Source organism: Tupaia chinensis, unplaced genomic scaffold, assembly GCF_000334495.1.
Source record: "Tupaia chinensis unplaced genomic scaffold, TupChi_1.0 Scaffold144899_1, whole genome shotgun sequence".
In the NCBI taxonomy this organism is placed as follows: domain Eukaryota; kingdom Metazoa; phylum Chordata; class Mammalia; order Scandentia; family Tupaiidae; genus Tupaia; species Tupaia belangeri.
Genome location: NW_006204759.1, coordinates 2,011,032 through 2,023,013, shown reverse-complemented (window position 1 = coordinate 2,023,013; position 11,982 = coordinate 2,011,032). Strand labels below are relative to the sequence as shown.

Below are 11,982 nucleotides of genomic sequence, written 5' to 3'. Positions count from 1 at the left end.
TACCCAGCTCCCTGACTCAGCCCCTTGGATTCCTGGACCTTCAGGCTCCATGCAGGTAGTTAGGAACAGAGGCAAGAGCAGGGGTGTCACTGGGAAATCAGTCCTGCAGCCCGAGCAGACAGGAGAGGGGAGCGTTTTTGGTCAGTGTGAATCCCAGGGGACAGTAGGCAGCAGCAGCCCTGCCGCTAATGCCCAAGTGCCTCAGACCCTTAGGGCTGAGGGCTGTTTGGTGGCCAGGGAATGAGGTTTCAGCCAACTGAGAGCCTCTGTGGCAGGGAATCACCCCTCGCCAGCTGGCCCACCCAGCCCAGCCCTTACCGGTAAGCAGGGACACTGGGGTTGGCAATCATGAAAGACTCCAGATGGAAGCGGCCATCTCCAAGATACCTGCCGGGTGGAGAGGAGACGTAAGTGTGACATGGACTCACAGAGGAGGTGTGCACGACCTGAGAGCCCCGAGGCTGTGCTGGGGACTCTGAGTGTAAACCAGGACAAGCCATCACTTCACCTCTCAGGGCCTTGGTTTTATCACATGTAAAATAAGGAATCTGAGGGAACTAGCAGTTAGTGTAATGGCTATGTCCCTGGACTCCCACGTAGTCGACCACGGTTCACATCCCGGACCCGGTAGCTTAAAACTCACACCAGGCGTGTGTGCGTGTGTGCCCAAGATCCCGAGAGAAGAATGGAGGAGAAGGGATTGCGGCGTGACCATCCCCTCTGGGGGGTGATTTCTCGCTTTCTGTCTCTATGTCTCTCTCTGTCTGGCGAGCGCACGCGCCCTATAGCAAAAACCTCTCCAAAAAAATAATAAGGAATCTGAGGGGGTGAATGGTGGCACAGCGGTAAGACAATACTCTGGAGGCTGACCCCCGTGGGAAGATTCTTGGTTCATGCCCAGAGAATTCCCCAAATGCCAGGCATATGCATGACCAAGGCCTAGGGTCGCCTGAGACGGGGGGTAGATCGTGATGTCAAGACCCTGTTAAGGGTTCTGTCTGTCTGTCTCATAGAACAAAGGACAAAATAAACTTTGAAAAAAAAAAAGGTGTGTGACTGGGATGACCATAAGCACCCTCCAGTTACATAATGCAAAATCTAAGCACTGCCCGCCCCAACCTTGTGGAAGACCGGGAAAGGAGCAGAAAGCCCACGGGAAGGTCATGGGGCTATAGAGAACCTACTGTAGACGCCGGAGACCAAGTCCCCCTTACCAACCTTTTTTAACTCAGGGTGTCATCTATGCTGGAAATGACATTTCAGGGTAGCCACTGGCTACTCTGCCACATCTCGCTCTTGGGTTGTTACCAAGTCATAACAACAGCCACCGGTCACTGGACTCGTGCCTTCTGTGTAGCAGGCCTGGACTAAGTACCGGACACGTAGAACTTCACTTAGGCCTGTCAGACAACCTTCCAAATGGGAATACCTAGTATACCCATTTCACAAAAGATCCTACTGAGGTTCGTGCCCAGAGTTACACAGCTATGTGACTCCAGGCTGTACCAAGCATGCCCTAGGAGATGCTGTCCCTAACCAAACCTTTCCACACACATTTTGATGGATGGCCAACCCTCAGGGTGTCCCTCCCTTCAACATGCACTTTGATGCCCCCAAGTGTAGGCATCTGTGCACTCAGAGTTAGGCAGGCATGGACCCGGGGGAAAACGCCCCTCGGGGAGCAGGGCTGCCAGGGCTGGGCTGGGGAAGGCCCTGATGTGGGCCTGTCTTGGGGCCGGGGTGTCCTGTGTGGGTGCAGCAAGGTTTAAGGGATCAGCATCTGAAGACCCAGAGAGGGGCTGAGTCAGGAGTGCCCCTCCCTCCCTGCCTGCCATTAGCTGGGACCGGGGCTCCCCTCCCAGTCCCAGCCAGGGGAGCTGTCGGCGCTGAGGCTGGCTGCATTCACACAACATTAAGCATTTCCATTACCTAAAATAATTAGGCAGCAGGAGACGCGGCGCTCCTGCTTGTTAGCTGTCCGGATGCGAAATTAATGGGGCTGCAGCCTGGGCGTGACCATCCATCTTCTCCAATTACATTCCTACCATTTCCAGCCCACCCTCATCCCCCCATCAGACCCTCTGATTCTTGCCCCCGAGAAGGCACAGCTTTCTGGATGGTGGACAGAGCACTGGGGGAGACACTAATCCCCACCTGGCAGTGCGACCTTGGGCAAGCAGCTAAGGAGCTTCTGGCTGTTTCGTTTCCTGTGAGGAGTCTCAAGCTCCCTCCCAGGATCCATTTTCTGAATGTCTATGACTTGGCCCCCATTTTTAACTTACACAACAGCTTCCACCTCTTTGGGCAGTCGGGGGGATGTGCAGCCTAGGATCTCCCCCGGGGACAGGGGCTTGCACTGTGGGACGCTCACATGATACTCAGCTTTCAGCTCCTGGGCAGCTGTCTGTAGTGAGCAGGAGAGGAGGGACACAAGCTGCGGAGGGGAGCCAGGGCCAGAGAACGGCCTCAAGTGGCCGCCGTCTGCCCCCTGGACGCTGTGGGGGCCCTCATTCCACTCACCTGCAAGGTTGACACAAACTGAATGGTGCTGACCAGGGCCAGGGTGCTGGCTGGGGGAAAGGTGAGGCGGACAGAGTCCAGAAAGTGGGCAGTGTCTATCCGGATGTCCACAAAGACATACAGCACCCGGAGGCCTTGGGCTGAGGGGTCCATGGGAACTAGAAGGAGAGAGTTTAGAGGACTGTCTTGAAAGGAGGAAAGGCAGAGGGCCTGGTCCTGGCGGAGGTCTTGGAGCAGCCAGGACCAGTGCTCAGCCTGGGGGTTGGGAAGGAGGGGGATTCACAGGTCCCAGAGACGCTCCTTCTCAGTCAAGCTTCTTTGTCACTCGGCCAGAGGCCCAGCCTGCTCTACCACCAACAGCCTTCAAATACAGGCATCTGGGACAGCAGCACAGTTTCCAAGGCAACCATATCCAAAGGAAAGATCCACCTGCAGAGCAGGAAGGCCAGGCCGTCCCAGAAACCAGGAGGGCCCAGTGCCTGCGAGCAGGACAAGAAGGCACTGCGATGGAGCAGGCAAGCATGCAGCCTGTCTCCTCCCTGCCAGCTCTCCGGGCCCAGGTGTCCTGGCCCGCCATACCCAGACAGCTGTGGCCGTAGTGCACCAGGAAGTCGGCCCCCAGGGCCCTGGCAGTGAAGTCATCCACACAGCAAGCCCCATAGGTCACATCGCCCATCACCATCACTTCGGCCTCTGTGAACCTACGGTGGTGGGGAGAACAGGACAGTAACACAGTGAGCTGGGAAAGAGAACACCTCTGGAGGTGTGTCGGGGCCCAGCTCCTCTCCCTACTTCTCCCAACTCCTTGGGCTGGCAGCTGCCACTTCTACCAACAGAGTAGGAGGGGCACAGCTGCCACCTCCCTCGGGCCTGGCAGCAGCTCCTGGAAGTGCTGCCGCATGAGGATGGTCTCTGCAGCATGGATGCCTCTATCCAGGCTCAGACTGCAAGAGGCCCCCCAACCCTCAGCCTGGCATACACGGGGGCAAACGCAGACCCCGGTGCCCTGACTCATCCCCCCCAGAGCAGGGAGCACACACACACGCAAACGTACCCACTCCCACGCCCTAGCATCGTGGCACGCGTGGGCATGGACGTATGGACGCATACACTTCGCTCTCACCCCGACCCCCACTCTCTCCCCACTGACAGGCAGAGGCCTTGGTTCTCAGGATGGGGGGACCCAGGCACAGCTCCCCCACAGCACATGGCACCGCCCACACGCCTCATGCGTCAGGAAGAGTGGGCTCTGGCCAGCACATTGCCATGGGATCTGCTGCCAGGTCTGAATCACTGGGGGGCGGGGGTGGGTGGGGAAGACCCTGCAGCCCCTGATCTCACCAGAGCATTAGAGCAGGAAGAGCAGCTCTACCCTGAAAGAGATCCACAGCTGGGGCAGGAGTCTGGCTTGGTGACTGGGGTCCCTATACTGACCCCCTAGGAGTGTGGTGGGGGAAGCTGAGTGGCTGCCAGGCAGCCCCCTCCCCCACCCCCTTCCCCAAACCAGGGTATGCACAGAAGCAGATTATTCAGCTCCTTAGAATGCAGCCCAGGCATCTGAGTCAGCCAGAGCACTTAATTTTTTATAGATTAAAATGTATGCAAATTGGCCTGAACCCCAGAGAGCATCCCCAAGGGGCAAGAGGGGGGGAGCAGGGAAATGAGTCCCTGGCTTCGGGGTGGGGGAGCAAGGTGGGGGGAGGGCAGCAGCAGGGAGGTGGGAGGTTCCCAGCACGAGATGACCTCCCCTTTCTCCGTCCTCCCTCCCTGTTCCTGTGCTGGCTCCAGATGGCAGAGCACACACTCCCTTCCACGGATGGCTCATCGCACTGAACAAACTTAGCGCAAGGCGGGGAGAGGAACTGAACGCCTTCTTCTAGGCCTCTGTCCCGCTGCCAAATCCATCCTTGTCCTACTCCCCAAATGCACCAGAGAAAAAGGTACCCCTCAGTCGGACCCCTGGCTGACCACTCAGCTCATTTAAGTGTTGGCCTTGAGAATTCTTAGGTTCCTCCCCAGGTCCTGCCACCTGCTCTGGGCCTCGCTTTGAAGACAGGAAATCAACATCTTCCCCTCTCCCAAATTTTTTAGGAGAAAAGAGATTTACACTGGTAAACAGGGACCTCAGTGAGCTGGGAGTTTTGTTTTGGATTTTTCCCTTATTGTGTGTACAGTTGTGGGAGGGGAAAAGGGAAAAATGATGTGAACAAGCGGAGCTGTAACAGACATGGGAACGGTCCTGCACAGCTCCCTCCCTAGTACCCCAAGTCTCACCTTTCTAAGATATCCACAATAGTGCAGGCAAAGAGGAGGAGGCCTTCTGGCATTTGCAAGGCCACTGAAAGACAGAGCAAGGATGTCAGAGGTGAAGGACTAGAAAGAGGCTTGTAAGGGGCAGTCACCGGCCCTATTTGGGCCAGGCAACCTCTCCACTTCCACCCCAGCTCAGTGCTTAGGGGCTCACCCTTTTTGGCCTGGGCTTGTTGGATCCTCCAGATGGTCTTGGGAATTTCAAAGTTGTAGTTAGAAGGCAGGACCTGGGTGGCTGCCTGTAGCTGGGGGTTGTTGAGGATCTCAGGGGGGATCTGATTGGCTAGGCGGCCCCGAGAGACCCGACCTAGGATGAATATAAGACCCGAGTCAGTGTCTGGCTAGACTCAACTAAGTCATTCACGATCTGTTAAGGCCCAAATCCTAGATGCCAAGGACCATGGCCCAACTTTTTTCTCCACTGAATTCATTCTGAAAATAGAGACAACTCATTAAACCAGGAGAAAATCTGTGTAATTAATTCCCATGTCACGAGATCACTGGGAAGCAAAGACTTGTGCTCGTGAATGGAGTGCAGCTCATCCCCTGTTGGAAGAGTAGAGATGATACCAGAAGACTGAGGGGCAAAGGGGAGCCAGTCCGAGTCCACACACCTGCTCTGTGATAGAGAAAACCCACTTCCCACATCTCCTGAGAACACTCAGAAGTTCTGAGGTCCTAGATATGAGATCTCTAAGCAAATTGTTCTAAGTATTAATTTAAAGACTGCCCTCTTAGGACCAGCAGGTGGCGTGGTGGTTAAGGTGCTGGAACTCTCACATGGCCGACTGCGGTTCAAGTCCTAGACCTGGTGGCTTGCTTTCTAACTCTCCCTCTCTCTTTCTCTGGCAAAACTCATGTGAATAATAAATAAATATTTCAAAAATAATAAAGACTGCTCTCTTTACCTGAGTCCTACTGACTATCCACATCGGTTAGTCTGGCTAATTCTTGCACGCTTCCCTCTCACTTAACAGGGAAATAAACATCCTACATGTATGTTTTTTCAGGGGGTGGGGGGGAAGGTTTTCGCTATAAGTTGCGTGTGCTTGCCAGAAAGGCAGAGAGAGACAAAAAGCGAGAAATCACCCCCCAGGGAGGATGGCCACGCTGCAATCCCTTCTCTCTCTCTCTCTTTTAAATAATAATTTTGTTTAATTTTATCTATTTATTTATTTTAAATTTGACCAGAGAGGGACAGAGCGAGAGAGAGGGAAAGTGAGAAGGCAAGCCGCCAGGTCCAGGACTTGAACCGCAGTCCACCATGTGGGAGTCCCGCGCCCTTAACTACCATACCACCTGCTGGCCCCGCAATCCCTTCTCATCTATTCTCCTCTCAGGATCTTGGGCACGCACGCACACACACACACCCACACCCGGCGTGAGTTTAAGCCACCAGGTCCAGGACTCGACTACATGGGAGCTCAGAGACATAGCCATTACACCAACTGCTGGTCCCAACCCTACGTGTATTTTTAATTATTTTTTAAAGAATTATTTTAATTTTATTTATTTACTTATTTTAATTTGACCAGGGAGGGACAGAGCCAGATAGAAAGAGAGAGGAAAAGTGAGAAAGCCAGCCACCAGGTCCAGGACTCGAACTGCAGTTGGCCAAGTCGGGGTCCAGCACCCACCCTTAACCACCACGCCATCTGCTGGCCCCAACACCCTCCATTTAACTGACAGTAAATTCCTTAGTTCCATTGTTCCCCCTTACCCTCAACCCAGGAAGGATGGAAAGGAAGCACTACTGTAAGGACTATGGACAACCAAAAGCCCTTTGACCTTTGGGGGCTAGAAATCTAGTCGGGGCAAAGGCAGATATACAAATAATTACAATGCCCCTCATCCCCCCAAAAGAAAACATAGCTCTGCAACAAGGCTGCAGCCCTTACTCTGGAATCATCTTACTCTCTACAATGAAGCTTGTTTCAACATCCAGTATTTAGGAAGCGGTTTGGGGATGGAAAAAAGGTAAAAATTAATTTAGTCAACAAATGTTTATTCAGCCTATACAGTGTGCCAGAACTTACACTAGGGTCCCTGTGATAGGAGGACTCTCAGATCTGAGCTTCACCCCTGGTGTGGGGAGGTGGGTGAGCAGTGGTGGGGCTTGGTGGTGCAGAGACGTCTGGCAGGCTAAGGTCCTGAGACCACATTCCAATGTTATCATTGCTAGGCTTTACGGTCAGTTGTTTCAAAGGCTTTGGACAGACAGCCCAGCTTCCTGGGGACACTGCAGAATCTCTTCTGACAGGCCCAGGTTCCTTGTGGTGGTTGGAGTGTGGGAGGAACTAGCTTTAGCAGCTTAGTTTCAGGGCCAGTAGGCGCCTCTTCCTTAATCACATCGTGGCTACGATGTGTTTCCATCAGTATCCCGGTAAGACCGTGAGATCCCTCAGGGCAGGGCTGTACCCTAGTCCCTATCGAGAGCAGGCTGGCAGCGGGCTCTGGTAATGCCTGGTGAATGGAACCACCCTAAAGCTTCTTCCCCAAAAGCATCCCTTGGGGGCCCACTTGTTAAATGCCCGCTGCAACAGGCCTGGCCCTGCCTTCTCTCGGGTCGGTCTTATCTTCATGCCTCCGTCTGCCGGCCAAGGCAGAGGGGTGGTTTCCGACGGGAGAACTACAAGCTCCTAGGAGAGGTCCCGATCGCGCCCTAAAAAAGCAGAATTAGAGCCCTAAAGCCCAACCTTCCCGGGCTCCAGTGACGGTGGCCCAGAGCCAGTAACTGGGAGCACTTCCGGGTCTGGCGGAGAAAGGCGCTGCCGCCCTTAAAAGGGCTCGTCTTATGGGCTAGTCTTATTCCTGACTTGGGGGCCCGACTCTGAGAGGGCGGTCCGGAGGCCGCAGCGTTGCAGCACCCACCTCTGCCAGGGCCGTTTCGGCCGCCCGGCTCTGCCGCCTCGGACACAACCAGCGCCGCCATCGCCCGCCTGCCCACGAGGGGACCAAAAAGGCAGCACCGGTAGAGCGCCGAGAGTGCAGACATTGCGATCGATCACCGATCGGCTAGCAAGGGCGGGGATTCTCGTTGGGCAGGGACCATGGAGGAGGAGATAGGGGGCGGGGTAACAGTGAGACCCATTTTCGTCCTTCAAGTCCGAACTCTCTGGGGTTTTTTCGTGGCGGTTGTGCTCTCCTTCCGGTCCTCACTCACCTTTCAGGCCTGGTCTGAACCTGGCACCACCAGAGCGTTGCAACCCCTTCTGTGTCGACTCCCTGCCCGACTTGTGCAGGCCGAGTCTCGTAAATGGGGTCACCTATCATGTCTTTCTTCAGCCCCCCTTTCCTGTTCCCACGTCCTGATAAGCAGGTAGTTCCGCTGGCCGCGGGTGGGGGCGGGGCAACATTCCCTACCTCCCTACCTCGGAGGACCCCACTGCCAAGGCAGGACAGAACTCAGAGCCTACCTTCCACTTCAGTTGCCCTTATCACCTTTAGAATCCACAGTGTGGAAAGTTCACCTGGAAGAAACAGGCTCGTGGGAAGGCCTAGAGCCCGAGGGTGCTTTCCAGGGAGAATGGGGCAGCCTGAGGACTCTCATGCTTGGCGGTTTCAGATCCTGTCCTGCCTACGCATCCCCCTCAGGCCTAGATAACTGCCTTTCTCCTTTGAGCTCCTGGGATCCCAAAGAGAAGGCAGAGGAGCAGGTGAGACAGCCTTGACCTTTGGAAGAGCAATGTGGAATACCTGCAGGACTGCCGGCAGCAAAGTCTACCCATAGAACAATGGTTCCCCAGGGCTGTTTGCCCACCCAGCCCCGGCACAACCTCCTCTCCACAGTGGTGCTGAGCACAGCTGGGCCTTTAAAGCAGCTCTGTGGCCTCGGGCTCCCCCAGAGGCCCTCTCTGCTTGGAAACCCCTAATTAAGGTGCAGGGAGTAGTGAAAACAAGCAGCCAGGGACAGGCCCTGCCTGGGAGGCTGCCCAAAAAAAAACGAGGGATGGCTAGGCAGGCTGGGAGTGAGCAGTCAAGGGGAGGACCTGAAGGGGTAGGTGCTCTGCCCCTCAGCCACCAGCACCTTCAGAACAGTTACAACCTTAGACAGAAATGTGGCCAACATGGGTCCAAAGAACATCCCCTCTCACCTTGATTAGAGTCAGGCTGCACCTTCCCATCCTCCCAGCTTCTCTGGACTCCATGGTGCAGGATCCCAACACCAGGACACCAGGAGCCCGGCCCCTCTTCCTGCAGACACCACAGCCCTGACTGTGGGCAGCCTTAGACCTTGCTGCAGCTAAATTAATAATTCCCTAGCAGAGCCCTAGCCCTTAGGGTTGTTCTCTTGTCAGAAGTGGAGCCCACTGGGGCCAGTAGATGGCATAGTGGTTAAGCTGCTGGACTCCCACATGGCTGACTGTGGTTCAAGTCCCAGACCTGGCAGCTTGCATTCTCACTTTTTCTCTTTCTCGCTGTTTATCTCTGGTCAAATTTAAAAATAAAATAGATTCTTAAAAAAAAAAAAAAGAAAGAAAAAAAGAACTCACACTGGGGGACCAGCAGATGGAGTAATGATTATGTCACTGGACTACCACGTAGTCCACTGTGGTTCGAGTTCCAGACTTGGTGACTTAAAACTCAGGCTGGACACATGTATACGTGCCCAAAATCCCAAGGGGAGAATGGAAGAAAAAGGATTGCAGTGTGGCCATTCCCCTGGGGGTTGATTTGTCCTTTTCTGTCTCTGTATCTCCAGGGAGCACATGTGCCCTATAACAAATATCTCTCAAAAAATAAACTCACACTGGGCGCGTGTGCGTGCATGTCCAAGATCCTGGGAGGAGGATGGAGAAGGAATTGCAGCATGGCCATCCTCCCTGGGGGCTGATTTCTCACTTTCCCTCTCACTGTCTCTCTCCTCTCTCTCTCTTTCTCTCCCCCCAGCTAGTGTTCCCACCCTAAGATAAAAACCTCTAGAAGAAAAAAGTGGGGTCCATTGATGAGCAAGGTCCCATGCTCTGGTAACATTGCCCCATAGCCTCTGTGGAAAAAAGCTCTCCCACTTTCTTGCTTCCCAGCCATCTTGGCGGCTGCTTTTGGTTGCGGGCTGTTCCACACCTAAGGCAGGAAGACGGTGGCCACAAAGAAAACGAAAAAGTCGCTGGAGTCGATCAACTCTCGGCTCCAACTTGTTATGAAAAGTGGGAACTACATCCTGAGGTACTAGCAGACTCTGAAGATGATCAGACAAGGCAAAGCCAAGTTGGTCATCCTCGCAACAACTGCCCAGCTTTGAGGAATCTGAAATAGAGTACTATGCTGTGTTGGCCAAAACTGGTGTCCATCACTACAGTGGAAATAATATTGAATGGGGCACGGCATGTGGAAAATACGACAGAGTATGCACACTGGCTATCATTGATCCAGGGGATTCCGATATTAGAAGTATGCCCGAACAGACCGGTGAAAAGTAAACCATGCACCATTTTTCTTTAATAAAGCTTGCCAGAGCTTGTTTTAAAAACAAAAACAAGGGACCAGCAGTTAGCGTAATGGCTATGTCGCTGGACTCCCACCTGAGCAACCGCGGTTCGAGTCTCGGACCCGGTGGCTTAAAACTCACGCCGGGCGCATGTGCGTGCGTGCCCAACATCCCGGGAGGAGAATGGAGGAGAAGGGATTGTGGCGTGGCCATCCCCCCTGGGGGGTGATTTCTCGCTTTCTGTCTCTCTGTCTCTCTGTCTCTGTCTGGCGAGCACATGTGCCCTATGGCAAAAACCTCTAAAAAACAAAAACAAAAAGTTCTCCCAGGCCCCATTACCTGGCAATGCCTAGATGAACCAGACATCAAGAACAGATGTGAGGGACCGGCAGTTAGCGTAATGGCTATGTCGCTGGACTCCCACGTAGTCGACCATGGTTCGAGTCCCGGACCCGGTGGCTTAAACTCACGCTGGGCGCTTGGACGTGGTTGCCCATGATCCCGAGAGGAGAATGGAGGAGAAGGGATTGCGGCGTGGCCATCCCCCCGGGGGGTGATTTCTCGCTTTCTGTCTCTCTGTCTTTGTCTGGCAAGTGCACGTGCCCTATAGCAAAAACTTCTCAAAAAAAAAAAAAAAAATAAAAGAATAGATGTGAGAGGGGTCAGCCAGTGGTGTGGTGGTTAAGGGTGCTGGACATCCACATGGCTGACTGTGGTTCAAGTCCTGGGCCTTGCAGTGTGCTTTGTCACTTTTTCCCTCTCTCTCCACTCTGTCCCTCTCTGGTGAAATTTAAGTAAATAAAGTTAAATAAAATAATTCTAAAACAAATTTAAAGAAAAAGAATAGATGTGACAATGTTGGAGGACATTGGAGGATTCAGGGCCGAGGACACCTCCATCTGTCCCTGGGGGTCCCCCTGCCTGTTACTCAGCCGGCTGAGTAATTACTGCCTGACAAGTAGGTGGGCCCAGTGCACCCCCACCTTACACCACAGCACTCGCCTACTATCGCCCCCACCCCCTGGCTGGACTCCAAGGCAGCGCCCAACCCCGAGGACTAGAATAGCTCTGCTCCCCACACTCACACCCATCCCACCCACGTGTGACTAAAATGCTGGCTTATGGGGCAGGGGGTGTCATGAGGAGGCAGTTTGGGGAGGCAGAGGATCAGCATACCTTGATTCGGGCCCACACGGTACTGATCTGCAGTGTGGCGTTGAAAAACTTGCCCAACCTCTCTTGGCCTGTTTATTCTGAAGAGCCCCTGGCAACTCTGCGTCATGTAGTTTAGCTCTGGTGTCTGCCTGGCAGGGCTCAGGCAGGTTGTGGGGTCAACGCAGCCCTGAAGCTGGCGGAAGCTTAGAAGGCAGGCCCTGCCTCTATCCCATCCCCAAATAGACCAGTCTTCATTTTTTTTTAATTGCCAGAAGGTACAGATGCTTGCCAGAGGAAGAGAGAGAGCAAGAGAAAAAGGAAGAAAGGGAGAAAGTACCCCACCACCACGGAGCATGGTCATGCCATAACCCCTTTTCCTCATCTCTCCATCCAGTTAGCTCTTTGGGTACACATGCGTAAGTGCCCAGCATATTTTTCAAGCTGCTGGGGCCAGGACTCAAACTGCCATGTGAAATCTCACTCCCTTGATCAGGAGGCTATCACCAGCACAAATCTTATCTTCACAACAAAGTTATTTCTCACCTTCAATTATTTACATTCTCTCCTTC

The 11,982-nt window shown here is 53.8% G+C and overlaps 1 protein-coding gene and 1 pseudogene across 2 annotated transcripts in view; one reads left to right on the top strand and one right to left on the bottom strand.

Moving 5' to 3' along the window:
• DPH1 (diphthamide biosynthesis 1) overlaps positions 1-7,815 on the bottom strand; it is a 10,870-nt gene extending 3,055 nt beyond the window's left edge. The window contains exons 1-7 of one of the 2 annotated variants that reach the window (XM_006167557.3): positions 7,702-7,815; positions 4,985-5,137; positions 4,795-4,858; positions 3,100-3,221; positions 2,521-2,678; positions 2,283-2,404; positions 319-387 (exon numbers count right to left, since the gene is read on the bottom strand). In XM_006167557.3, the coding sequence (XP_006167619.1) occupies positions 319-387; positions 2,283-2,404; positions 2,521-2,678; positions 3,100-3,221; positions 4,795-4,858; positions 4,985-5,137; positions 7,702-7,762 (749 nt within the window). In that variant the 5' untranslated portion in view covers positions 7,763-7,815. The remainder of the gene's footprint in view (positions 1-318; positions 388-2,282; positions 2,405-2,520; positions 2,679-3,099; positions 3,222-4,794; positions 4,859-4,984; positions 5,138-7,701) is intronic. The other variant, XM_027767900.1, reaches the window with a different exon arrangement.
• A 271-nt stretch (positions 7,816-8,086) lies between these two features.
• On the top strand, positions 8,087-10,276 carry LOC102489906 (60S ribosomal protein L30-like; annotated as a pseudogene).
• The last annotated feature ends 1,706 nt before the right edge of the window (positions 10,277-11,982 follow it).